Source organism: Clarias gariepinus, chromosome 1 (genome assembly GCF_024256425.1).
Source record: "Clarias gariepinus isolate MV-2021 ecotype Netherlands chromosome 1, CGAR_prim_01v2, whole genome shotgun sequence".
Lineage (NCBI taxonomy): Eukaryota > Metazoa > Chordata > Actinopteri > Siluriformes > Clariidae > Clarias > Clarias gariepinus.
This window is the reverse complement of record NC_071100.1, coordinates 35,463,777-35,491,330: the sequence shown is the minus strand read 5'-3', so window position 1 is coordinate 35,491,330 and position 27,554 is coordinate 35,463,777. Positions and strand designations below refer to the sequence as shown.

At 38.8% G+C, this 27,554-nt stretch overlaps 2 protein-coding genes and 1 non-coding gene across 3 annotated transcripts; all 3 read right to left on the bottom strand.

Moving 5' to 3' along the window:
* Nucleotides 1-538: 538 nt before the first annotated feature.
* Nucleotides 539-24,769, bottom strand: dtx4a (deltex 4, E3 ubiquitin ligase a). Its single transcript, XM_053510499.1, has 9 exons — nucleotides 24,433-24,769; nucleotides 23,735-23,972; nucleotides 19,491-20,415; nucleotides 5,179-5,240; nucleotides 4,905-5,066; nucleotides 4,376-4,437; nucleotides 3,967-4,287; nucleotides 2,663-2,752; nucleotides 539-2,534 (listed from the first exon to the last, which is right to left on the bottom strand). The coding sequence occupies exons 2-9, from the start codon at nucleotides 23,943-23,945 to the stop codon at nucleotides 2,307-2,309; spliced, it is 2,061 nt and encodes a 686-aa protein (XP_053366474.1). The 5' UTR covers nucleotides 23,946-23,972; nucleotides 24,433-24,769; the 3' UTR covers nucleotides 539-2,306.
* A 222-nt stretch (nucleotides 24,770-24,991) lies between these two features.
* Nucleotides 24,992-25,063, bottom strand: trnaa-cgc (transfer RNA alanine (anticodon CGC)). The gene has a single exon. It is a non-coding gene; the product is annotated as a tRNA-Ala (tRNA).
* Nucleotides 25,064-25,700: 637 nt separating this feature from the next.
* si:ch211-119e14.1 (cilia- and flagella-associated protein 251) lies at nucleotides 25,701-27,554 on the bottom strand. Its single transcript, XM_053497937.1, has 3 exons — nucleotides 27,458-27,554; nucleotides 26,650-26,709; nucleotides 25,701-26,529 (listed from the first exon to the last, which is right to left on the bottom strand). Exon 3 carries the CDS (start codon nucleotides 26,525-26,527, stop codon nucleotides 25,910-25,912), a length of 618 nt encoding a protein of 205 aa, XP_053353912.1. The 5' UTR covers nucleotides 26,528-26,529; nucleotides 26,650-26,709; nucleotides 27,458-27,554; the 3' UTR covers nucleotides 25,701-25,909.

Genomic DNA, 27,554 nt, shown 5'->3' with positions numbered 1-27,554 from the left:
TCGTTTTTGCTCAGGTGAAAAATAGAAAGAGGAAGAAGGAAAAGAAAATGCATAATGCTTAAGTCTTTCTTTAAATGCCTTAAAAAAAGGAAGTAGAAAATATTCTAGTTACATACAAGGCCAAATGAATGGAAAATCCAACATAGAACATACTGGACACACAGTCCCAGAATGCAAAGCAGATTTATGGCACACTTGTATTGAATTACTGCAGGGACTCCATACATCTAGGTTGTGATCTATAAAATGACAAAAATAATGGCAGCAGCTTTAGCGTATAATTTCAGAACCTTATGAGTGTGAGCAGAGTGTAAAGAAGACTAAAAGACATTAAATAACGGCAGCCGTCTCTTTAGCCATACCTCGAGATAGGGCAAATTTCCCATGTCACCAATTATAAGTGCTTTCAGACTAATGAAAAAAAAAAAAACATGAAACAAAGTGAAAATATACCAATAGAGGTGCTCTTATAATTAGTTAGTCACATGGGAGTGGTTTCAAGATATTTGGTTTAGACAGAGGAAACTCGTCACCCATATTGTCTGTGAATAAATGAATTTATGTTGTTTGACATGAATGAAAAATAACAGCATTTGGAGAGAACAAACCCTATGTGTATCTTCTTTTTAATATTCATTCAGGATTCCAGCAGCTATTTAATATGCACATTATTCTGTACAGTTTTATATTATACAGCAACAATAGTTCTAGCTCCACACACTGTTTCTTTGTAGCTTTCTCTCGGCTGAAATTTTACTGTAATAACCAGAACAACTATCATGAAAAAAATACAAGTGCAATCAATGAGTCAAACGTCACAGTACAAAAAAGAAAAAAAAATGAAACCCATACACAGCTTATAAGAAACATTACTAAAAATCAAAACATATAACAAATTAGAAATAATAATAATAATAATAATGAAAAAACATACAGACGAAAAAAAAAGAATTAGAAGTGCTTGCCTTACTGAGTTGCTGCAACACTTGATGCAAAAACATGGTATTGAGTCAGAACATGTGTACAAAAACACGTACAGCACACAGTAATACTTCAACTATAAATGTAAGCTTATATTTGCATGTACACACATGCTCAAATGTCTCGACAACAATACTTCTTTTTCTTTTTTTTTTCTTCTTTTTTTGTAAACATGTCCATCATGGACCTACCAATGACTGACTAGAAAAGTAACCGGAGACCACAGCACAGATCTACCCACAAAGTAGGACCAGATGTTCCAAAGCGAGCAAGCTTTCTCCAGCCTGGTAGTTAACGCCGATCCCCAATGACCAATATGGTATCTTGAGTTACTTGACTTGATGTCAAACCTCTACACAAGTCTGACATGTCGTAGATCACATTTATCCTAAAAGTGGGTACATTTAGCACTGGTTCATATGTCATACATTTAATCTCTTGCTGCATGTCTAATCCCTAAAACTTTATTTTCGTTTACTCGTGCTTTGCGTGTGGTTTTGTGAATTAAAGGGTTAGGACAAAACTGGCTGTTTTGTGCGTTTGTCATTACCCCTAATTTCCACATGCTAGCTGGCTTTAATACTGATAAATACTTCAAATGGGTTGAGTTGAATGTCCAAGGACAAGTACATCAACCCATGACAAAGACATATTAGCTTAGTTATCTAAAGTCATACCAAATCATTGGTTTCTGAGTTATGAACTATATACCTATAACATAAAATAAGGTACAACAAAATTAAAATGAGTAAAAAAATTTTTAAAAAATCAGTTAATGTAGTGTAGATAAAAATAATAATGAAACCCATGATAAAACCAAGTGACTATACAATGATTATGGATGGAATGTATAATCAAGTGCCACTAGAGGGCAGTAAACATTCACATTCCATCTGAAACTGCCACTGGAGCTTCATAGCAAAAAATGTGAGGGCCTCCATCATACAAAAAAAAGGACTTAATCCACCAAGTGTTATAATTACATGCACAGAAGTACCTCAGCGTGGAGTAACCTTCACAGAACTACAATACAAGAAATTGTTAAACAGACACCAGCAATAGTAAATTAGTTTGTACTCATTTTCCCCTATGCTCCAAGTCTGTTAAACTAGCTCTGAAGCAAAATTAGGTCACAGTCTGATTTCAAAGCTTTCTTCATCATTACAAAGATAGTATCAGAGAATGGAAGGAGTTTGTAATGAATCCTAGCTCCTCCAGCTTCCTTAACACTGGATTTTCTATTTCCAGCATTGAAGTTCCAGTTGCTTCTGAAATTTGATCTCTAGATCGCTAACTTGGCACAACATCTTGTCCCGTTCGTCCTTTCAGTCCCTCAGACAGTCTTCCTCAGTTATACCTTGTGCCCTCAGCTCCTCCAGGACGTTGTCCAGGTGGCCTGAGTCAGGGTAGCCGTGGCCCGTCAGGTTGGAGCCAAACTCCGTCTTGTGGTGGACTTCATTCCAAATGACCGTGTCGGTCTCTCCAGTCGTGCTGGAGGTTCCCACGGAGAAGATCAGCCTGCGGTCCCATGCCACCAACAACAGCTTCAACACCTGACAGAGTGCGTTTGAAAGGTAATTCGTCAAGACATGAAAATGGTACAAAATAATCTGCTGTACTTTCTGACTGGAGCTCAATAAGCAGGCTGTTACTGGATTACTGCATGTTAGTGTGAACTTACTAGGCGGCCTTTCTCACTGTCAGGGAGGTAGCAGTGTCTGGGAAATCCACGTGCTGTGAACGGCTTGCCAGGGTTTGGGTGCTCAGGACCCTGTGGTAGGAACAGAGAGAGTTAACTTTTTTTTAAAACATGTATTTTTAACACTAAAAAGGAATGCTAAAACAATTTACAGCCTGACTAAGTGCGCAATCTAATTTAAAACTTTGAAATACTTGAAATTTTATAGTGGCAGCTTTACAGCCGCATCAGTATTTCATTATTTAGACAGGAAAACTGCAAGATCTTTTTTTCTTTTCTTTTTAAGTGGTTCATAAACTTATATTAAAGGGCTGTGCTGAATGTGGAAATGATATTTTATGACATCTACCCAGAAGTGGGAGATAATTGAGTGCATGAACGTCATTGCTGTACCTATTTCACACAGTATTTGCAATTTACTTAAATATTTTTGTTAGAGGATACTATTTACTTTTACTCTGCTTAACCATACAGCAAATGTCTGTACTCCTACTTAAGTACATTTCTGCATGATGCTGCGCCACTACATCGTGTAGGAGTATTTAAAGTGGGAATTTCGCCCCCTGCTGACTATTACGCCCAATTGCGTGACTTGCTTTTGCATTGAGACGAGTCTAATGAAAGAGATGTTTGAAATCAGACAGCAATGAAAACAGCACATTCACAATTGGAAAGGAGAGAGAGAGATTCCTACTATTAAAACGGGCTACTTTGAGCTAATACAAGCCCTGTCCTTTTGATACTTGATGGTGAGTATTTTTGTACTTCTACTCAAGTACACAAGTAAATGGAGTCTACTCGTACTTGAGTAATATTTGCCCTGGGAAATCTCAATTAAAGGATTTATGTACTTTGCCCGACTCTGAATCCATCTAATATAGCAAGATTAAATTTTTTAATCTATCAGATTTGTATATAGCACTATATACTCCACTCTTCCAAAAGATTAACCTGACCTGGTTTACTGATGGTGCAGACTACCATATGACTTGCCAATGTCCCAAAGCTGTTCAGTTAGGTTTATCCTTATTAATCCATTTAGGTAGCCCTGTGAATGGGGGAACTCCCAACCAGGGAGAGACCAGCCCTATCGCCGCACAAATGATTCCTCATAGGATAAACATGATCAGTTTATATATCGGTCATGGTTAGCTGTGACTCTTCACTCTAAGGGGATAAGTGGACTCAAAGGATACCAGCAAAATGCTCTCATAACATAACCAAGCCACCAGTTTTTCTCCATTGTAATTCATCTCTACTTTTTATTGCTTTAGCCAAATAAGTACCTGAATGCCTGGGGGTATGTTGTAGATAATCCGGATGGTTTTGCAGTCAGGGTGCCCGGGCAGTGAGTGCGGGATGACATGATACTCCATCTTGCCTGGTGGTTGGTTGCCAGTCTTTACTCCGTAAATGGTCTTGCAGGTGGGACACTGCAGGCTGCCGTCTTTGTTACCATTGTTATACATGGCCACTAGGCACTGCAGGTGGTACTGGTGCCCACACTGAGACAGACGGCCGACCGACTCTGCCCGGGAAATGCCACCCACGCCAGGGCCTTTGTAGCCAGAGGGACCTGCTAGAGCCTCCATACAAATAGTGCAGTCCTGTGAAAGAACATGAACAGGATGCAGTCAGTAATATACTAATAGCAGCGTGAAGAACAACAATGAGATAAATGAATCAGAAACGTACCTCCTCTGGAGGGTTGCGGACCTTCTGCAAGTACCTCCGCACGACTTCCTCAGGAGTTCTGCCTGTTAGCATGAATGAAAATATGGAAACAATTTCAAAAAGGTTAAAAATTTGTGTGTGTTGTGCGAGTTGTTTACAAATCATTCAGGGTTATCAATTTGGCCTGTTGTCAATCAAGAGATCTGAACCTACGTTAAAGCATTATAATAATTACTGGAAACTAGAACTGGGTCAATGGTGTGAATTCATTTTGTTTAGTTAGAAAAGATTTAACAAGGAGCGTCATCCATGACAACCATTTTACTCACTAAAAATTTAGTTTTAAAAGGTTTTATAAATGAGTAAAATTTCCAATATAAAAGTTAAATTTTTCAAATTTTTAAATTATTGCAGCACCGCCATCATGGTATTTCATGTGGCTTCAATGCCAAGGCTTTAAAGTTACACTGGTTTAACGCTTGGTAAAGTTTTATTTAGCCCATTTAATATGGAAGTGGTGTATAATCAGACCAGATGTGTGTGTTCTGACCTTTGCGGGCTTGCTTCTTGGTGGTTTTGCGGCAGCAGTGGCCGAGCCCTGGCACAGGCTTTATGTCACTCTTGCTTACGGGTGGAGGGTGGAGAACCAATTTGGGAGGGCGAGTCAAGCAAACAGGAAGTCCTGCAGCACTCATCAAGATACCCGTTATGCCTGGCAAGCAAAGCATGGACAAAAAAGAAAGAGAAAAGAATGTTAATATTTGCATTTCTTTTTCTTGACAGTCATCAGGACATTAAATTGGTTATTGGTTTGTTTTACTTACCAGCCAAGGCTGGGTGAACAGGACTGGATCCATTTAGGTTCTTCACTGGGACTGTTGGGACTCTGAAACATACCAAACATAAATAGTTTAGACTCGCAGATGAGAATAACATGCTTATCTTGTGGACATCTTTAACCAAGAACTTTACCCATCTTGACCTGATTAAGACTCAAGTTGCGCTACCAAATATAAACTAGGTCGGATTTAATGCTGTTCAGTTTTCTACTACACAACTAAACAAGTCATAATACACCATTTTTTCACACTGAATAAATATTGCATTCCTTATTATTATTATTATTATTATTATTATAATAACAACAACAACAAGACGAGCATGTCTATTAAAGACAATGGTGACACAAAAAACGATAGAATATACTTACGAGTTCACCTTGATTACAGTCATGTTTTTAAATGTCTGATCAAAGCGGAAACACTTTTTGCTTTCTTTAAAACTAAGCACCTTCTAACTTTCCCCAGTAAGTACTTTTCGTGCTGTTTTTAAAGCAGCCTTCAGGAAACCACGATTCAGTACAAAAACAAAAGGTCCTTCCCTCAGTGGTCTAACGAGTGACTCCTTTGCCTCCGGTGTCGTCTCTTATAGAGCTAATCCACCAGCTTCCATCTGTTGACAAGCAGCTGGGACAGAGTCACGTCACAGACCTTGGGATTACCGCTCAACGTCACACTAACACTCCGCCATAAGGTTCCATCGCGACCGCACACGTACGCATCCTCAACAAATCTGCTGTCCCATAGCAGCTCAGGTAAAAGGTAATAACATGTTTAGTCATGGCGATATTATTAATGAGGCCCAACTGCAGAACTGCAAATATGTGTGTACACACAAAAAGAAACATAATCATAATTATTATTATGATTGTTGTTATGATGATGATGATGACGATGATGATTATTATTATTAGTATTATTCCATCTATTATTCTAGGGCAGAAGGCAGTAACTGGAAAGTAAAAACAAAATCCTTGTTCCCTAGTTTTGTTCAACCTTCCAAAAAAACATGCCAGTGGATTAGCTTAATTAAATTACCTGTAGCTCTGAACGGGAATGTGTCAAGTATTTTCCAGATCCACAGCAACCCTGAACAGAATAAAGTGGCTACTGAAGATAAATTCCATGACCGGGGTGCCATATGTGTCCGAGTGAGGTACAAATTAAATGTACAAATATGCTGATCAGCCATGAAAATAAAATCCCCTCCCTAATACTGTGCCACTTGTGTCACCAAAACACTTCTGAAGCATCATCATGACACAGACTCCAAAAGACCTCTGGAGGTTTGCTGTGTTATCTGGCAGCAAGGTGTTAGCAACAGATCCTGTAAGTTGGAAGGTGGGGCATTCATGGATCAAACTTTAGTCTAGCACATCCCACGGATGATCAATCAGATTGAGATCTGGGGAATTCAGAAGACTGAATTCCCCAGATCTCAATCTCTTTTTCATGTTCCTCAAACCATTCTTAAAGGTAAGTGAGGCACAAGCACCCAGACATCCAAATGATGTAAAAGAAAATGTGATCTATCAAACCAGGCCACCTTCCTCCATTGCTTCATGGTCCATTTCTGACATCGCATCACCTCACAGCCACTAATGGAGTAAAGGTACAGACTCAACATACTCGGTGACTGTGAGGTGATGCATACTGTGATATCATAGTCTGATTATGTCACAGCTGTTTCTTGGTGAGTGACTTCAGCTCCACCATTTCACTTATTTAACTTTACAATACCTATTGTAGGGGCTTTCAGCAGTGGACAGAGTCAGCATGGGCACTCTAACCAGGTTGTGGCTACGCACCATACACAGCATGCCGCAATACATCGTGAGTTCCGACACCTTCCTATCACAGCCAGAAGTGAGCTTTTCAGCAAAGTGTACCTCTTGTGTGGGATTGGCCTAAACAGGCCAGCCTTGCTTCCCATGCGGATTAAAAAGCCTTTAACACCTATGACTCTGTCACCAGTTCACCGGTTATCCTTCCTTGGACTACATTCGGTAGGTACTGAGAGCTACCACATAATACCAACAACCCAGAAGACCTGCTGTTTTGACGATGCTCTAATCCAGCTTCTTAACCGCCACAATGTTAAAGTCTCTCAGATCCTTATGCTTGCCATTTTTCCTGCTTCTAGAACATTAACATGTTCTTATACAGGTACATACTAACAGGTTCGAACAGGTTCTTACAGCCAATTTTTCAAAATTAAAAGAAAAAGGAATGCCTGTAATGAAAGATGACGAAAGGTATACAAAACATTTCTAAAGAATGCAAATACACAATATTTGTTAGCTTTTTATTTAATTACTGGATGTTTGTAATTTTGTTTCATATTAGTCATCTCCTTTATTGATTCCAAATGGAGAAAATAATATCTTGTATAAGATAAGAATCGAGAAAACATAGAAAGCTATTAAACAAGCACAATACACACTTTCTAAATCAGAAAAACAAGACTTTACTTATAGTGTGGTGCAGCATAGTATTACACATTGTGTGTCTGTGTGTGTATATGCACAAGAGAGAAAGATCTTTTCATAATGTACATTGCATGTACACTGTGATAAACCCAGAAGCTCAATATGCTGCTCAATGTGTGCAAGAACATGAGTAAAGGTGTGATGGTTTTTAAAGAAATTTCAGAAGTGGTAAAAGTGCAAGAGACAGACTGTAAAGCCTCAGTCACGTTTGCTGTAATCTTAGCCGCATTAACACGAAACCCGTATGGCGAGCAGACATAAGCACAAAGTGTGCTAGCGTGCCGAAAGCTAACGGCATGTCTCGCTGCTACGCGGCAACGCGGGTAAAGAAAAAACACCAGGTGGAGGGAGCAGAAGGGATATGAGTATCAGTGGCTTGCTGAACTGATGACAATCCCAAATCGCACTCAGCTGCTCACGAGTCTCGTGACGAACCCATAATCCTGTTTACTTTCTGACACCGTCTTAAATGTCAGTTAGTGGACAGGTGATTCACAGAGTGATTCACTGAGTACCGAGTGATGTGACGATTCGAGGAAGCGTGTCCTGTTGGTGAGCGTTCGCACTAATACTTTCAGGTTTAAACAGGAGCTTTATCAACAATAACGCATGGCTGACTAGCAGGTTATGGTTCATGCATAATTCCACAAAAGGTCAAAACCTTGAGTAACAGTCAGCTGATTGTGCAATACACACACATACACAACAGGTGTTACTTTTTGTTGTGATGTAGCAGACATACTTATTAAATATATATATATATAAATATATATATATATATATATATATATATATATATATATTTTTTTTTTTTTCTAAGGTAGTCAGATTAACTAATTAGCTGTTATTATTGATGCTGATTTCTCATGCTTTTATTTCAAGACTTCTAATACTAACGGTTAAATATGGAATGCTGCCATAGCCGATATGATTTTTCATATGTTTAAAGACCAGTGTGCCAAGAACAAGCTTCAGTTTACAATATACATTGGCAGCATGACAAACCTTACTACACACCTACAAAGTTGGCACAGGATTATAATAATCAAGGCGGCAGCTAAAGATTCGACAGGCGAGTCCAGAGATAGCAGGTTCTTTTAATGTTTGCTCGTCTATGCAGAAGATTATGGGAGAGATTCAAAGCAGGACAGATAATTAATGCAGCATTAATTCTCACACAAAAGCAAAAGAGAGTGGAAAAAAAAAACATTGGTAATTGTTGTTCCTTGCAGAATTAGACTTGGTACATTACCAGATGTAATTTATCTTATGGAAACAGAAGCGGAATTCATTCATAACAGTGTTACAATGTGAACTGCAGCATTTGAAATCACCATTTATTGTAATGATAAATGGTTTGAAATGTCTTTTTCATCTTGTATTACACTGTATACTATATACTACGCATGTATTTGGACTGCGGGACTGGAGGAAACCCACTAGGCATGGGGAGAACATGCAAACTCCACACACAGACCCGAGGCGAGACTGGAACCCTTGACCCTTAAGGTCTGAGCCCATGCTAATCACCACTATGCTTCCTAGTCTTTCAGTAAATAGGACTTCAGTGCGATTAGTGAAAAACATGTGCTATATATTTTTTAGCATAAGATCAGAGAGAAGGCATCCATACCCAGTGTGTGATTTTATAAAAGTACAGTCTGGTAGACGTGAGTATTAAAATATGCTTTTTTTTTTTTTTGATGGACGTTCCTTAAGGATCTGTTCAGACTTATGTGCAATGTTGTAGAATATCCTCAAAGCATCTGGTTATCATTAATACTGCACAATTAATTGCATAAAATTCGAAATCCACATTATGGACCTGGGAAATTATTTAAACACACAAGGCTGCAATTTATTACAAGTAATATATGCATAGTCTGGAATTTTTACAGAGCTTGTCAATCATTTGAATTTTATTTTATTTTTTTAGAATTTTAAGGTGATAAATATTGTCATACATCCTCTCAATTGGATTATGTGTGCCTTTATTTGCTGTTAGCCCAGATAAATATATTAAAATATAAAATGTACATTTAATAGTTACATATCACAGTTTAAATCGCAATCAGAATGTGTGTCAAAGTAATCGCAATGTCACATTTTAATCAAATTTATCATGCACATTTTAACAATATTACATTTTTACAATATTAATAAACTTATTATTACAAAGAATAATGACCCTTAACATTTACATGGTGATTGGTTGGCTCTATAAAATACTGGACAGTGTTAAATGTCATATTTATTTGCTTATTTAAGCTCTAAATCTGCATATACAATTCTTTCATATCTACTATAAGACCAAATTGAGTTTTCTAACTTTAAAAGGTCCTATATGTTACTATGTCTTGAATAAGTTAACACAGGTCTCAATAGTCCCCAAAAGTGTACTGTATCTGTTAATGATCCAGCTGAAATAGGCCTTATAAAAGGCATTTTCTTCATACGTTTCACTCGTGATCGCTACTGAGCATGCTGTTTCAGTGTCTATGTAAATCAGGTTTTGGCAAGCCACACCCCTACAGATCATAGCAGAGCTGGGCGGAGAGGCTAGACATGATGTTAGAGCTCTAAGAACTAGGGAGCGTAGAAGGCAATGTTAAAAGGTTTTTAGAACTGATCAATAAAGGAAGCTTTTTTTTAAGCAATACTGGACTGGAAAGTTGGCTTTAAAAGGACCCGGAAGGTTGGCATTTGACTTTAGAAAAAAATCTGCTCTAAGAGGCTTTGAAAAGGAGGGGAAAATGAGACAGTAATGCAACCATTCCAACCGCTGTTAAAGAAAAAGAAGATGAAGCAGCATCTGACCAACAGGCCAGTGGAGGGCTTCTTCTTCTATGAGGTCACAATATGGGGGAAATTATAATTGTCTTGTTTAAGCCCTGGCTAATGCAAAAGTGAAAAAAGGAGTGAACATCAGGAGATGTTTTTTTGTTTGTACACAGTGTACGACATGAAAGAAATGGAAGTAAAGTGTTCTGAGATGCTACTGCCAGAAGGTTTGGAAACTTACTGCTCTTCTTCAAATGTGACATGTGCTGTCTAGGGTCCGTATTGTTTTTCACATTCTAGTGTGCCTAGAGACAAAAAAAACAAACAAAAAGAAAAACAGCAAAAGCAAGTGGAAAGCCGTCATGAAAGCTTCCTATGGCTTTTCAGGAAACTTTCTGATTGGATTAAATAAAGAACTATTACTATAGTGTTTTAGGTACAGCCATATAGCCATCTAATATCTCTAAACAAGTTACCATTATATCCATTACGTTTGTTTGGGTGGGCAGGGGGATTTACATCGAGGTACTGTAGAGGACAAGAGGAAGTGCTGTCCAGCCAGCCTACAAGGTTCTCATTTTACTAAACTACATACAAAGTTGTGCATTAGGTTTGTTTCTTTCCATCACCTTTGTAGAGAATGCTAAAGTTTCCACTACGTAGAAAAACTGAAATGTGTGTGCGTGTGTGTACATGGGCCAAACTGAAAGTGACATTTCCTGACGGTAAATTTTCCTCCCAGTGTGACTTATCAGTATGCTACAGTCAGTGTGTGCTCGTCTGTTGGCTCGTCTGTATGCCTCGTTCCTATTTCTTCTCAGCTCCAGCCTGAAGCGTTCCAGTGTCTGAGACAGGCTTTTGTATTTAAAGGACAGCGTCTGTGATGCTCGCGCACACACACACACACTTGCCAAACATGCACAACTTCTCCAGCAACATCACCTTCGAGATGTGCATGCATACAACACAGACACACACACACACACAGACACACACACACAAACGGCTGCATTGTGTTGCAAATACAAACCAAGCTGCTGCCTGCCGACAAAAGGTTGCTGTGGATACGCTCTGTGCACACACATGCATACTCTCACACACTTACACAATGGGGCTGCAGGGCCCCCGAAGAATGGGCAGAGCCTGGGAACTGGGGAAGGAGAGAAGCACAGCGGAGCGAGACAAGTGGGGAACCTAATGAACAGCAGTGACCTGTTTGACATTGATGGAAGACTCCCAAATCCAGTCTAGATCGCTCCCCTTAATGTCCTTCACTTCCTATTCTCCATGCTAAAGAGACAGGGTTAGCGAGGACACGGGACACAAACAGAGATGTAAAATAACGCTGAAGCTAACTTTCTGAATGTTGATCTGCGGTACATTAGGCCTGTGAAGGAATGTGTCCAAGTCTCAGCGTCCTTCAGTTTGATTATGTCTTTTCGTGATATTATCGTGCCCATACATTCTCTTTTATTAATATTACAACTTGCTGATGCACCTTATGTACAGTTACTCAGGGTGCCACCAGTATATATAGAAAAAGTATATTCATATTCTTTTACAAGGTTTTTAACCTCATTTATGCACCTTAAAATGCTGTTTTTTTAGGTTCTCATGTGACTGCACTATTGTAAACGGTGCATCATAGGATTTTTTTAATAACTTTTCTCATTGTGATTTTTAATTTTAGCCTAGCCTTAATATTCTTCTTCATCTTGTTGCTTATATATTGTTGAGCTGGTAGCGTTTCCCTTTGGGATTAATAAACTACTCTCTCTCTCTCTCTGATAGTTACAGACCACGGTAATATATTAGAATTTCAACTGTAGTTAACAAAAAAAAAAATATATATATATATATGTATTTTTGGTTTCAGTTTTTGTAAGAAAGTCAACAACTAGCAAACATTTTGTTCCACAAAAATCTGCTGATTTAAGTAACATAGGTCTGGCATTAGTTTTCTCCTAAAATACCAGAACACTAGCAGCTTTTTTTTTTAAAACTCATTTCCAGTTCAAAACTATTATTAATACATTGTTAAAACTTAACCAAACACCATGGATCTGCTATACCATTAAACTGTATTCAGTCAAAGGCTGATTGTGCTAGAGTTTAGCCTTTCCCACGTATCTCATAAGTACTGTGGTTTTTCTGCTTTTCCTGTATAACGTGTCGAAGCGACAACTAACAACCTTCAAAGAAAGTGAAAAAAAAAACATTGCTCTCAACCAGGTTTAAGGACAAGCAACAGCAGCTTTAACTACCAAGCAGAAGAAAAACACTGTGTACACTGTGCAGAGCCACACGTACGCACACACACATTTTATATATACACACACACACATACATATAGACACACACACACACACACACACACATACACATACATACACATACATACACATACATACATACAGGGGTTAGACAAATAAACTGAAACACTGGCCAATTTAGTGTTGGAGGTTACATCACTAAATTTGACCAGCCTGGTGGCCAATCTTCATTGATTGCACCAGTAAGAACTGTGTGTGAAGGTTTAATTAGCAGAGTAATAGCACAGCTTCGCTGGCGCATCTGTGACTAAAACAGCAAGTCTTTGTGATGTATCAAGAGCCATCCAGGGTATCCAGGGTAATGTCAGCATACCACTAAGAAGGACGAACCACATCCAACAGGAGTAACTGTGGACCCAAGAGGAAGCTGTCTGAAAGGGATGTCCGGGTGATAACCCTGATTGTATCCAAAAAACATAAAAACACAGCTGCCCAACTCACTGCAGAATTAAATGTGCACCTCAACGCTTCTGTTTTCACCAAAACTGTTTCGTCAGGAGCTCCACAGGGTCAATGTACATGGCCAGGCTGCTATAGCCAAACATTTGCTCACTCGTGCCAATGCCAAATGTCTGTTTTAATGGTGCCAGCAGCAAAAATCTTGGGCTGTGGACAATGTGAAACATGTATTGTTCTCTGATGAGTCCACCTTTACTGTCTTTCCCACATCCGGTGTGGAGAATCCCCAAAGAAGCGTACCACCCAGACTGTTGCATGCCCAGAGTGAAGCATGGGGGTGGATCAGTGACGGTTTGGGCTGCAGTATCATGGCATTCCTTAGGTTCAATACTTATGCTAGATGGGAGCGTCACTGCCAAGGACTACCAAGGACAAAAGGTTTAAACATTGTATCCTGAAGGCGTTGCTGTGTATCAGGATGATAATGCACCAACAAACACAGCAAGACTGGGCACAGAGTGGTTTGATGAACATGAAAGTGAAGTTAAACATCTCCAATGGCTTGCACAGTCACCAGATCTGAACATTATTGAGCAACTTTGGGGGGTGATTTGGAGGAGAAAGTCAGGAAACGTTTTCCTCGACCAGCATCATGTAGTGACCTGGCCACTATTCTGCAAGAAGAATGGCTTAAAAGAGTTCCCTCTGGCCACTGTGCAGGACTTGTATCCGTCATTCCCAAGATGAACTGATGCTGTATTGACCGCAAAAGGAGGCCCTACACCATATTAATGAATTATTGTGGTCTAAAACCAGGCGTTTCAGTTTCATTGTCCAACCCGTGTGTGTGTGTGTGTGTGTGTGTGTGTGTGTGTGTGTGTGTGTGTGTATATATATATATATATATATATATATATATATATATATATATACATACACACACACACACACACAGCGCGTGTGCGCAAGTCAAAATCTGTTACCCGGCCAGGGGAAGCTCAATTGCCACTGTTGGGCCCTTAAACAAGGCCCTTAACCCTCAACTGCTCAGATGTATAATGAGAAAAAAATTTAAGTCGCTTTGGATAAGAGCGTCTGCCAAATGCCTAAATGTAAATGTATTAAAAATCTTTGCTCATCTTGCGAACCGCGTTACTTGCAATCCGAGGTTCCACTGTATGCATATACATATATATATACACACACACACACACATATACACCAGACAAAAAGTGATTTAATTGAAGTTATAAGTTCAACTATCAAAGCCCATTCAGATATTTTTATTGTTACGCACTGCTCGCTTTCAATGAAAATATTGAACAATATGTTCTGTAGTGTAACTGCTGTAACCTTCACTTTGATTTTTTTTTTGTTTAGAAATTCGTAGCTCGAAAGGCGAGGACCACCTGCATAGTAAACACTGTAGTTTTCCAGACCTGACATACTGAAGGGTCTTTTGCACAAAGGACCGTAAAGAAAAGTGGTTAACCTCCTGAGAGCCTGGACACTACTGTTGCGTACATTACATTTTCTCCTCACTGTTTCTCTTCATCAGCACCTGATAACTAAACACTTATCAATATCGTCAACCAGGAAGAAGTTTGGCAAACGAATTACAGCTATCAAGCCTCATATGAGAACCGTACAAGAATATATAGACAATGTAGTTGGAAGAAAATGGCACGTTCTCATATGAAGACGTCTCAGGAGCGTAACACTTTATATAAAAATACAGTTTCTTTAAAGATTCTTTAACTTTAATTAATTTACTGAAAACACAATAATAATAATAATGAATGCATGCATGGAAATGTGTTTTGAACATGCAGAGCATTACCCAGTATAGAACTAAGCACATGACACATTTTGTCTTTATGGCAGTACACACAACCAAACACAGGAAGTGTGCCAATACTTCAGTATTCACCCAAAAAAAGTTGAAGTGTAAACTTTGCTAAATATAACAAATACACCAGAGGCATTTCTTTTCAGTGGCTGATGATCAAATGTCATACTACACTCACTGACTGCTTTATTTGGAACAACTTCTCATTTATGCACTTATCCACTCACCCAGTCATGTGTTGGCAGCACGATGCATACAGTCATGAGCAAAGGAGAATGACCAGACTTGTCTGAGCTGACGGGAAGGTTACATTCACATCAAACTCCAACATAAGGCAGATGTGCTTCTACAGCAGAAGTCGGCATTGAGTTCAATTTCTATCAGCCATACAGTATCTAACAGCAAGCCATCTAAGGCTAGAGAGGGCACAGATTCACCCAAACTGGACAGTACCCACAATAGCCTCAGGTCTCTGTTTTTTGGCTGATAGAAGTAAAACCCAATGTGGTCTTCTGCTGTTGCAGCTGAGCCGCAGCCATGTGTGATGTGCCGTGTTGTTCGTTCTGAGATGTTATGCTCAGCACAGATGTACAGAGATCCCACAAACTACCCGTCAGGTCAAACCAGTCTAGCCAGTCTACTCCGTGCTCTTTTGACCTCTTTTATCAACCAGACATTAACACTCACAAACTATTACTATTCATTTCTGTAATACTCAAACAACTATGCCGTCAACATGACATCCTCGAAAACAGTGAGAACCCCATTTATTCCGCCATTCTGATATTTGATGCGACCATCAACTGACGCTCTTCATCTGCATGATTCAATGCATTTACTTCCATATAACTGGCTAAATGGGTGTACATGTGTTCCTATTAAAGTGATCGGTGCATATATACTATGCATGTAAGGCACTAGGTCACTAGACTGCTACTGAAAATTCCTTCTCTTGTAAAGAAAATTATTCCATCAAGAGACATTATCACTTTATGAATGGCCTGCAGCATTTTTTACCTCCATTTAAAAGGTTCTACTTGGTTTGGGTTGTACATGGTCAGAATTACTAAATAAACTCAGCAAGGCATGGCTCGCTCAGTAGAAACTGTTTTGAAACCTTGGGTGAACTTGGCTAAAACAGAAAAAGTGTTGCAATGGAAAAAAAAATTAGAAACACAATTCGTCTTCAGTTTATGGTCAATCAGACAAAGTAATAAGTTAAAAATAAGCAAAAAGTTAATTTCTTTTAATTACTTCCGTCATGTTGATGGTGCATGCAATGATATCAGAAAATCACAAGAATTTATTTGCATACTATGGTGGGAAATAAGTATTTGGTCAATAACAAAATTTTATCTCAATACTGTTATATACCGTTTGTTGGCAATGACAGAGGTCAAACGTTTTCTGTAAGTCTTTACAAGGTTTTCACACACTGTTGCTGGTATTTTGGCCCATTCATCCATGCAGATCTCCTCTGGAGCAGTGATGTTTTGGGGCTGTCGCTGGGCAACACAGACTTTCAACTGCCTCCAAACTTTTTTATGGGGTTGAGATCTGGAGACTGGCTAGGCCAATCCAGATCTTATGAAGCCACTCCTTCGTTGCCCGGCCAACGTGCTTGGGATCATTTTTATGCTGAAAGACCCAGCCACGTTTCATCTTCAATGCCCTTGCTGATGGAAGGTGGTTTTCATTCAAAATCTTATGATACACGGCCCCATTCAGTCTTTCCTCTACACGAATCAGTCGTCCTGGTCCCTTTACAGAAAAACAGCCCCAAAGCATAATGTTTCCACCCCCATGCTTCACAGTAGGTATGGTGTTCTTTGGATACAACTCAGCATTCTTTCTCCTCCAAACATGAAGTTCTATTTTGGTTTCATATGACAATGAAATTCTCACAATCCTCTTCTGGATCATCCAAATGCTAATCATCCATAGCAAACTTCAGCCGGGCCTGGACGTGTACTGGCTTAAGCAGGGGGTCACGTTTGGCACTGCAGGAATTGAGTCCCTGGCGGCTCAGTGTTTTACTGATGGTAGCCTTTGTTACTTTGGTCCCAGCTCTCTGCAGGTCATTCACTAGGTCCCCCTGTGTGGTTCGGGGATTTTTGATTATCAGTGGTCTTGTATGTCTTCCATTTTCTAATAATTGCTCCCACAGTTGATTTCTTCACACAAAGTTGCTTTCCTATTGCAGATTCAGTTTTCCCAGCCTGGTGCAGGTCTACAATTTAGTTTCTGGTGTGCTTTGACTGCTCTTTGGTCTTGGCCATAGTGGAGTTTGGAGTGTGACTGCTTGAGGTTGTGGACAGCTGTCTTTTATACTGATAACGGATGCCTATAATTCAGGTAAGGAGTGAAGGACAGAGGAGCCTCTTAAAGAAGAAGTTACAGGTCTGTGAGCCAGAAATCTTGCTTGTTTGTAGCTGACCAAATACTTATTTTCCACCATAACTGAAAAAATAAATTCATTAAAAATCCTACAATGTGATTTTCTAGATTTTTTTCTTATTTTGTCTCTCATGAAAATCATTATCTTTTTAACTGAAAAAACTTGCACAATTGATGGCTGACTAAATACTTTTTTAGCCCACTGTAAATAAGAAAAAAGGATTTGTCTGTACATTAGTCAGAACATGCTCTTTCAATGAGATCTTTACATTTCATACATTGGAGGATCCTAAACCAGTTTCAAAATTTTCTGTATAGTTGTCCTTCTGTCTGTTTAGCCAGATTTTGTCACAGCATCACACAAAACTGGCCAGACAGAATTTTTATAAAACTTTTGCACTAGTTCGATATCTGCTCGAAGTTTAACCTGCACCATAAGTGAAATATAAGCTACTTATGCGCTACTTGCTCAATGTAAACAAACACCTGCACTAATAGATATTAATTAGAAAAGCTAAACTAAATATTTTACTGGGATTTCTTTATATTTTCACCGCAAAACAACAGGGCGAATTTTACGTTTTATGACAAAACTTAATCTTTATCCGATCTTTTTCTGTTTCTCTTTTTTCTGTGATTTATCTAAGATTACCGAACAGGAAGTGTATTTGGCTGATGACAAAAGAAGCACAACTTTGCATACACAAGGCGTAAACAAACTTTTCTATATCATCACTTTCCCATTGACTGTAAGATGAAATAACTGTAGATCCAAAATTTTTCTGTGAACTAAGTAGATTTTGTAAAATTTCCTAATATTTAGGCACCAATTCAGTAAAAAAAAAAAACTTATAATGTCATGGAAATTACAGCTTTAAAAAAATGAAGTGGTTCTTTTTTTTCTTTTCTTTTTTGCATGCAGTGGGTACGTGGGCTTCAACCTGAAATAATAATATTACTGATTACATTAAAACTAATCAAATTATTTTACTTTAATCTTCAAACTACTTTTTTTGAGTACTTCAGCTAGAGTACTATTTACTAGGGATACCAGAGATGGGAATCACCAGTGAGCACCTGCTAAGATATTATCATGATACCTAGGTTATTATAATCGATGATTATGGCGATTACAATTTTATTAATATAATTAGAGATTACCTTTTATTTCCTTTTATTTAATTTTGTTACAATTTTAAGATTGACAAAAAAAAAAGTTGTCTGAACTCGAAAGTTTTATACCTTAACTTAATTTACCAGCTTCACATCTTAATTTAATATGAGTAATAAAATGTAGGCCAGCACAATAGCATAGTGTTTAGCACTATAAAATATATATTTAAAAAAAATAATTGAGTCAATGTGTTGATACATAAAGCGGCACATAAAAAATTCCGAATCATAACTGAATCGATCCTCCCCCCATCCCCTGATTAAATTTCATTTAATTAAATTTAACTTACAAAGATTACAATAAAATAAAGGAAAAAAAAGACTTTGAAGCACAGAATAAATGACGACAACAAGGAAGAGAAACGTAAGAAATGTGAGCAAAAAAAGATCTAGATTACTACACTTATTCTAGCTCTGTTGTCATTAGGATACAATGGTTCAGATTATATCCCCTTCTGGTCACAGACCCAATCATCAAAAAGTTCTCCTCACGGTTTCTCTTTATTAGCACTTGGTAACTATGAACTTAGTCAATATCTTTAAAAAGGAAGAATTTTGGCAAAAGAATTACATTTAACCGTCCTCATATGAGGATCATATTAGAAGGTATTAGAGGCAAATTAGAATGTATTTTAGTTGACTTCAACTTGATAGCATTAATGCTTCAGTTAGGTCAGGTCTCTTAGGCACACAGGCCTGTGCCAATACAGCTACTGGTCTCACTTTTAAAAATATGCTCAATGCCATTTAAAAGAAGAAAAGCCTGAGAACTTGACTAGCATGCAGAGTTTGTCAATTTGTTTGAAATATTTCACTAATGGGGTTAGATAAACAATAGGGACAAAGTGCAAGGCAGCTGTTGCTGTGGATACTCACCCAGAGGCAATAAGTGCCCGTGACTGTGCCATGGCGATCCTTTGAAGCGCGGGACGGCTGAGGCCTGCCAGGCTGGCGCGGGGTGGCACTGGGGCAGCGCAGGCTGCTGAAGACACAGGGCCCAGGACTCGGGCAGAAGGGGTCGGGGCACAGGTGGCAGTTGTAGAGATGAGGGCACTGGAGGATGTTTGATTTGGTGGAGAGGTAGCATGAGGAGTAGAGGAAGGTGGAGGAGGTGGAGGTACAGTAGGGGGAGGAGGACGAGTGGAGGAAAGTGACAGGGCGGCTGTGGCAGAGTCCAGCACAGAGAGTGTGTGTGCAAAACCTCCAGCTGCTGTGGAGTTCCTGTGTGGGAGAGTGAGCGAGTATGTGTGGGAACGCTGGGCAGTTTTTGGGCTTCTCGGTCTGGGTAGAGGCATGGATTTCCGCCCAAGAGTCTGCGCCATGCTTGTGGTTTTGACACCCAAGACCAACATGCACTGCTGACATGAGCAAGGCTGACCAAGAGAAGTGATTGCTGAAGCAGGAAGGGCTCCGCTTGGGTACGCACTACCGTTCCCTCCTCCAATTCCAGACACACTCATCCCTGAGTGTGCTGCACTTCCATTGGATGTCCAGGCATGAGGCTTGGGCAGAGGGCCTGAGACAAGTGGGTAAGCCAAATCACAGCGTCTTTGAATGCGCCGCCGGCGCTGCGTCTGCCTGTTTATCTGCGTCATTCCCTGCAGATCGATAAGATAGCAAAAACCAAGTGGCGTCAGGTCCAGCCACGGTTGCTGCCGCTCACGTGCTGCCTGGATGGCAATTCCCACTTCTGTGTCGTATGGCGTCCATGTGCCGGAGTCATTCTCCCATTCCCACACCCAGCCCTGCCCTGGAGCTGAGCGCGGGTCATAGAAGCTCCGCCGCACTGGTCGCAATGTACCTGCCGGGAAAAAAAATGCAAATTCTTCAGATAACGATATTAGACAGCACTCTATGCGGATAAAACAAAATATCTTAAAGCACTAGGGCTGTACAATTAATCAGAAAAAAGAAATCTCAATTCATGCACACTATATCTCATTTTTGAATGACGTATTTGCACGTATTTCCTGTATTCAGATGACACAGCATTCACATGTTCACTTGACAACAATCAAAGATGCTAAATAAACAAAACACTATTAATTTACCAATCATTCCAGATATTATGGAATGATTCAGTTAAGTCCAATTCAATTATTTTAATATCAGTCAATTAGAGGCTAGGGGAGGAATAGTACCAGCCAATCAGAAGCTGCACTGCGGTTCTATTCTGACAAGAAGTTTCTGATTGGCTCCTGCCAATGGCGTCAGTGTCTCCTCAATGCACATGTGGCAAACCATTAGATTTTCTCCTGTTGATGCGTTTAGCAGCTAGTATATACTTCACACTAGTTTAAATTGTTATTTGTACCAAAATAGGAAATATGTCTTAGATTTTACTAAAAGATTGAGCACTAAAACCTTGATAAACTTTGTACTTAATTTTAAACTACTTAACACACTCCATTAAATTTTCTTTTTGCTAAAAAATAAGAATGATATAAACTAGCACATGTGATGATGAAGTAATTAATTTGGTGAAGTGTTCAAAAAACACAGGTGCTATTTATTAGCTATTTTATGTATTAATGTTAACATTCGGTAAATGATCAACATTCACTTTAAGTTGTTCAAATAAGGAGAAGTGGCTTTTGTTGTTGTTACAACAAAAGCCTGAGTTGAAGGTCTCATTTTTTTTCTTGAATTCAATAAATGTTTTGGTTGAGGAAAAAAAAAAAAGAGAGGATTAAATGAAAGAATCTAAAAGAAAACCAAACAAAATCCACATGCATTTGGAATTCATGTGTGATCTGTAAATTAATCTGGGACAGACATAACAGGAACACAGATTCTACTGTAGCAAGGACGACAATGACAAAACACATACAATTAGTACCTAAAGAATTTTACAGAACATAAAATGAGACAGAAAGGGTATTCATTTGACCCCCACCCCCAATGATGACCTCACTCGTCAGCTATTAGTCTTTTTTCTCCTCCCTCTTGGTTTTTGGAGTAATGGGCTGTTGCCCTTCACTTCTCTCAATCCCTCCATGTCCCCATGTGAAGCACTCAAGTCAGCTTTGCACAATGGCCTTTGTCAGTTTGAGGAGGGTGATGGAGTCTCCCAAAACTGCTAGAAGCCAACAATCCACCTCTTTGTCTTAGTTTCACTCCATGTTACAGACGGAACTTTCTACCTGACTTCGACCAATAAGCACTATGCATTTCAATCTTTTATAAGTCGCTCTGGATAAGAGTGTCTGCCAAATGCCTTAATGTAAATGTTTTGTCACTTTAATTAATCCTTATATAAAAAAGAATTCTTATTTAGAACACAGTACGAGAAATTTGTTTAAGCTATTATTTCACACATTCAGCTAAATCTAGTTCATCGCTTTTTATTTAGACAACCTTTCCCCTAAGTATTTCCAGACTGGTATTTAATAAATCTGCATTCATGTGGCTCACCTACACAAAATCTAAAACCGGGTTAATTACAAATGCATTTTGCAGGTTTTGAGGCCCTGTGAACCTGCTGTGTCTTGAGTATGCAAACTATTTCCCCACTAAGACCCCCTGAGAGCCGTCTCTACCCGGATGCCCTGAGCAGACAGTTCCCTGCAGCACACCCCTGCAAACCGACCATAATCCATCCCCAGCCAACCGCCCCCCCCACCTCCAAAAAGATTTCTCTCAGTATTCTCCACCCCCACTTCATGTGTGAACTTTTTATTCTTATGATCAAGATGTGCATTATTTACCGTATAAATGGATATAGTTCGGGAACAAGTTTAATCCTTGTACCAGTGCTATTTTATTTATGATGTCACAATAGTCTGAAAAACGCTGCTCCATGTCACCAAGGCTAAATTGTGAATGTGGAAAAGCTATTTTTAAGGTTAATTCATTACCTAGATTTTGTCTTCCTGCAATGCTTCTTCTTGTAAAAAAAAAAAAAACAAGTTTTTAGGCATTTACATGTCATCACCACCACCAAAGAGAGTGATAGACACACATTGTAGAGACAACTGCAAAAGTTAGCTTAAATGCTAAAACTGCCAAACAGGACTGACTAAATCATTCAGCATTTATTTCTTTACTGTGTCTACTGTTAGAGCTACTGTTGTTGATGATGATGATGATGGCGATGATGATGATGATGGCTATGTTTTAAAGCCATGAGTGACTTTTAACTCTTGAGATGCCTAAAGATAATGAAAATATTTACTCACTTCTTCTTATGTTTAAAAAAAGTGCCAGTGGTGCTCTTCTACATCTAAATGAATCTGTGAATCTTTAAAAGATTTTTTCACTTCTCACTTTTGAGGTCAACTTGCGGTTGTGGCACATGAGAAAGAGAAACGTTTCCGTTCAAGAGAACCTGTAGTTTCCCTGTAAATGGGTTTTCCCAGGGCAATACAAAAAAAAAACTCATTGCGTTTCATTTCATGGTTTAAATGATCTGGAAAATTGTATTTTGCGTCTTTTTTTTTTTTTTTTTGGATTGCTCGTTCACTATATGATGGTGATAATATTAAACACCACAGGCTTTATAAGAAGTAGAGCAGCATGATAAGGCTTATACAGTATATGTTCAAAGGTACTTTGCCAAACCTGCAATGACATTTTATCTAAATACATACACTTCAATACAGAGTAGGTCCCACTTTTACAGCTACAGTACAACAGTTTCCACACTTCTTGGAAGGCTGTCCACAAGATTTTGGAGTGTTTCTGTGGGAATTCATGCCCATTCATTCTGTAAAGCATTTATAAGGTCAGGCACTGATGCTGGAGAGAAGGCTTGGCTCACAATCTCCAGTCCCAGTTCATCCCAAAGGTACTAAATGGGGTTGAGGTCAGGGCTCTGTGTTAGGACCAATCACGTTCTTCCACACCAAACTCCTCAAACCGTGTTTATAGTCCTTGCTTTGTGCACTGGGGCACAGTCATGTTGGAATAGAAAAGTGGGCTTCCCCAAACTGTTGCCACTAAGGTTGGAAGCATAGCATTGTCCAAGATATCTTGGTATACTGAAGCATTAAAATAAGGATAAGGGGACCTGATTTAAACACCTGAATTCAATAATTAACAGGTTTGGACAAATACTTTCGTCTATATAGTGTACATCAACAGTGTGTTGTAAACAGGTTGAAAATAGAGAAGGGTCTCACCGGTGTCTTGGCGGAACTGGTGCATGGAGTGCAGGTCTATGATGTAGGGCGAGAGTCTGGAGTCGACCTGGCCGAGCGCTACGCTGCCTGCGCCGCGGGTCTCTCCGCGGATCACCGCCTCGATGTGATGCGACACAGCCGGGCTGTAGGGCCTCCAGCGGCCGTGCTCGTTCAGCCATTCCCATACCACCACCGCCGAGGCCAGCAACATCTCTCTCTCTCTCTCACACACACACACCTGCCGAGAAGGGAAGCAACCGCGTCACAGTTACATCTTCATCTGCTCTCCTGCAGTCTTTCGACAGCTGACAACAATGGACGTTTCGCATATTTGTACACCTTACTCAGCATCATGTCTGAACTTCAACACCGTTACGTATATCGGTCTCTTTAACTCGCCAGGTTTTCAGAGGCTTTGAGATGGCTATATATTATATAGCTAACGACACAGCCTAGCTCGGGGAGTCCGCTTAGCTTGTTGCAAATCCAATCATTTCTTCGCTGTACTGTATAATAATGCACAAACAGCATATGTAAGTGCAACCATGCACCGAATACAAACGATGTTTTATCATCACGCATCATCTTCTGCGTGAAACGTGCAGCTAGCTAGCTGTCGTCTTTGATCATTACTATTAAGGATGGGGAACCGTTTGAACATATCAACAACGACACAGCGAGCAAATAGAGATACTTACCTAAAAACGAGCTTGTGTGTTCAACTGCGTGCTCATTCAATTACACGAAGACGAGTCATGTTCCTTTAGCGGACACATATTTATGTGGCCATTTGGCAAAAGCTTGCGTGTGTGCATCTGCGCGCGACTGTGTGTGTGTGTGTGTGCAGTTTTCCAGCAGCCCTGACTACTCCTGAGTTATTCCTTTAAATAATAAACCGATGACGACAAAATAATGACTCGCATGATGGATTCTGTGATAATGACACAGATAATATCCTGTACATTATCAGAGGAATTCTCCGCTTTAAAAACACACTGTATTGAAAACGGTGATGGTAGGATCCGATATGTTTTGCGTGCGCTGGTCCGTTTCCACGCCCACCACCGTCCACGGGCCAATCGCATTTAGAATCACTACTTCCTGCTCTACCAGACCCCGCCCTCCGGTTTCAAAATTATTATTTAAATTATTACTCTATTGGGTAATATTTAATTGATTTTTTTAACATATATTTAAAGAATTGTGCTATGCAAACATTTTTTACTATCGCCACTTTTTTTTTCTATAAAAGATACGTGGAGATGCCGGGGATTGAACCCGGGACCTCATACATGCGAAGCATGCGCTCTACCACTGAGCTACATCCCCGTGTGCGGAACAGTCAGCTTGTCAGGTCGTACTATCTATACTAACTATACTGTACTACGAGGTTCTGTTCAATAAATTAAATAATTAAAAGAGCGACGCGATTCACAAACAAAATAGAGGACGCACGTTACATACTGAATTACTTTGCACTAAACTAAATATAGATTAAGAAAAAATTTTCATGACACGTTTGCTTTTTTTTACGTTGATTTTTTTTCATGTGACTCGCCCTCATAGCTTTCACATCTGTATTTTTTATCTTACTTTTTATCTTACTTTTTATTTTTATCTAATAAAAATATTTAGTAAAAAGTTGTATGGCACAAAAAAAATAAATAAAAATAAATAAGATTAGAAGAGAAGATCAGAAGAGATCTTGCTCCCAGTTTCTATTGAGGAAAAAATATTGTGTCTAAATAATGTGCCTAAAATGCCAGACTTTATTTTAGTCTGATGTGTTATTGAAAACCTTGATACAGCATGAAAGAGAACCCAAAATTAATGAATAAATGGAATTTATTTAAAAAAAAGAAAAAAAGAAAGAAAAACCACAAACACACATGTACAGTCTTTATATTAAAAAAAATCTAATCACAGTCATTCTTCACATGAAATATGCTAATAAAATAATAAGCTATTGTAAGGTCAGATAAACCGTCATTTGAAAATTATAGACACATCAGTTTGTTTGTTTGTTTGTTTTAAGAACAACAATAATAATAATGTAGCTATTACATTATTAATAACAATAATAATGTAGCTAAATCACTCAATAACTGCAAAATAAACATCATTAAGTTTAACTTTGTTGATAAGCTTTATATTTGGGCTAAACCCTGCTGTATTTCACAAAGCTGTCACATTGGACTCTTCCTTTTTCTCCTCGGACCAAATGGCACTGCCAGAAAATGGTTTCAAGTCTACAAGCAAGCTCACTCTTTCTAACTTCTTCACCTCTTCGGCTTGTTTACTGTCATCCCCTTTTGCTTCATCTTTTCCCACCTCTTCTTGGTTTTGTTCTTCCTCCTTTTTTTCCTCTTCCTTGACAGTATTCTGCTTTACCCTCTCTTTAAGGTCAATGCTCGAGTAATCATCTGATGAATCGTGTTCCTCTTCCTTCTCTTCTGTCTTGTTCTCATTTTCACACTTGCCCTGTCCTGCGTCTTCTTCTTCTCCTTCGTCTTCTTTGTCACTTTTCTCATCTTCAGCTCTGCTTAAAGCTTGCTCCTCATCCTGGTTTTTAGATCGCAGACGGTCACCTACCCTGGCCTCCACCACAGCAACGCCGTGCCTCACACGATCACGAAGGCCACCTTCACCCAGGACAAGCTTCTGGATGGTATATTTATTCTTTGTTTCATAGTTAAGTCGCTTGTAGAGGTAAAACAGGAGGATAACGAGGAGGACCAGGACGAAGAAGAGAATCAAGATTATTGGAGTGTTGTCATAAGTGCTTGACATCATCACTGAGAAAACGAGAGAGAGGAGGAAGATTGTAAGCAAGTAAACTAAACTGATTACAAAGTACTCAGCTTAAGCCTTCTAACATGCTGCAATCCATGGAGTAACAGTGCAGTCTGTTATACCTTTTAATAAAGGTGAATTATTTCATCTGAGAAAATCCCACCACATCTGTACCATGGGGTCTGTAAGGGAAAAATAACATAAGCTTAAGTCTTTTTTCCATCCTTTCATTCTTTTTTTAGCAATTAGGAGATCTAGCAAAATGTTGCCTGCTTTAGAGCGAAACAGATCTTCCGCAAAACTCTCATACAGGAAGCACCTGTTGTCTTTTTTTAAACTAAATATTCACCATCATATTCTTCTAGCATATCATATTCACAATTACGGTAAGCATGTTAAGAAAATGATGAATAAATATATAAAAAAAGTTTGGCTGATGTGAAATTTTTTTTATATAATTGTTGAACGATTAATTTTTAATAATTTGTTAGGCAAATTATATATATATATATATATATATATATATAAATCAAACATTTTTTGTCCTGATAAGCAATGTTGGTTGCTGGTATAAATAACATTTGTTTGTAAAGACAGTTGTCTCAAGAAGCATTCGTCTAAAGTGAACCCCACAAACACTAATGTTAAAGGAAATTTAACAGTAAATCTATATATTTTTGTATTATTATAAATCAGTTTAACTAAAGCATCGCAGCTCATGTACATGGCTATAAGGGTATTACAGAAAACCAATGTTACATAAAATTTTGTAATTACAAACTATTATGTTCATGAAACTAACTAACAAATATATATGTAAAAAACAAAGTTAAATCAAAATAATAAATATCAGGCATCTATATTAATTTCTTTTTTAGATCTTTGATGCTTCATTAGTGTTAATATAAAAATTTGTCATTAGTAACTTACCGTTACTTGTTTGGTCTTTAGCTTATATGAGCTGGCAAGAGAAAGTGAAGGCGTGCAGTGTTGCAAGAAAAAGTAGAAAAAGAGGGTGGGGATAAAG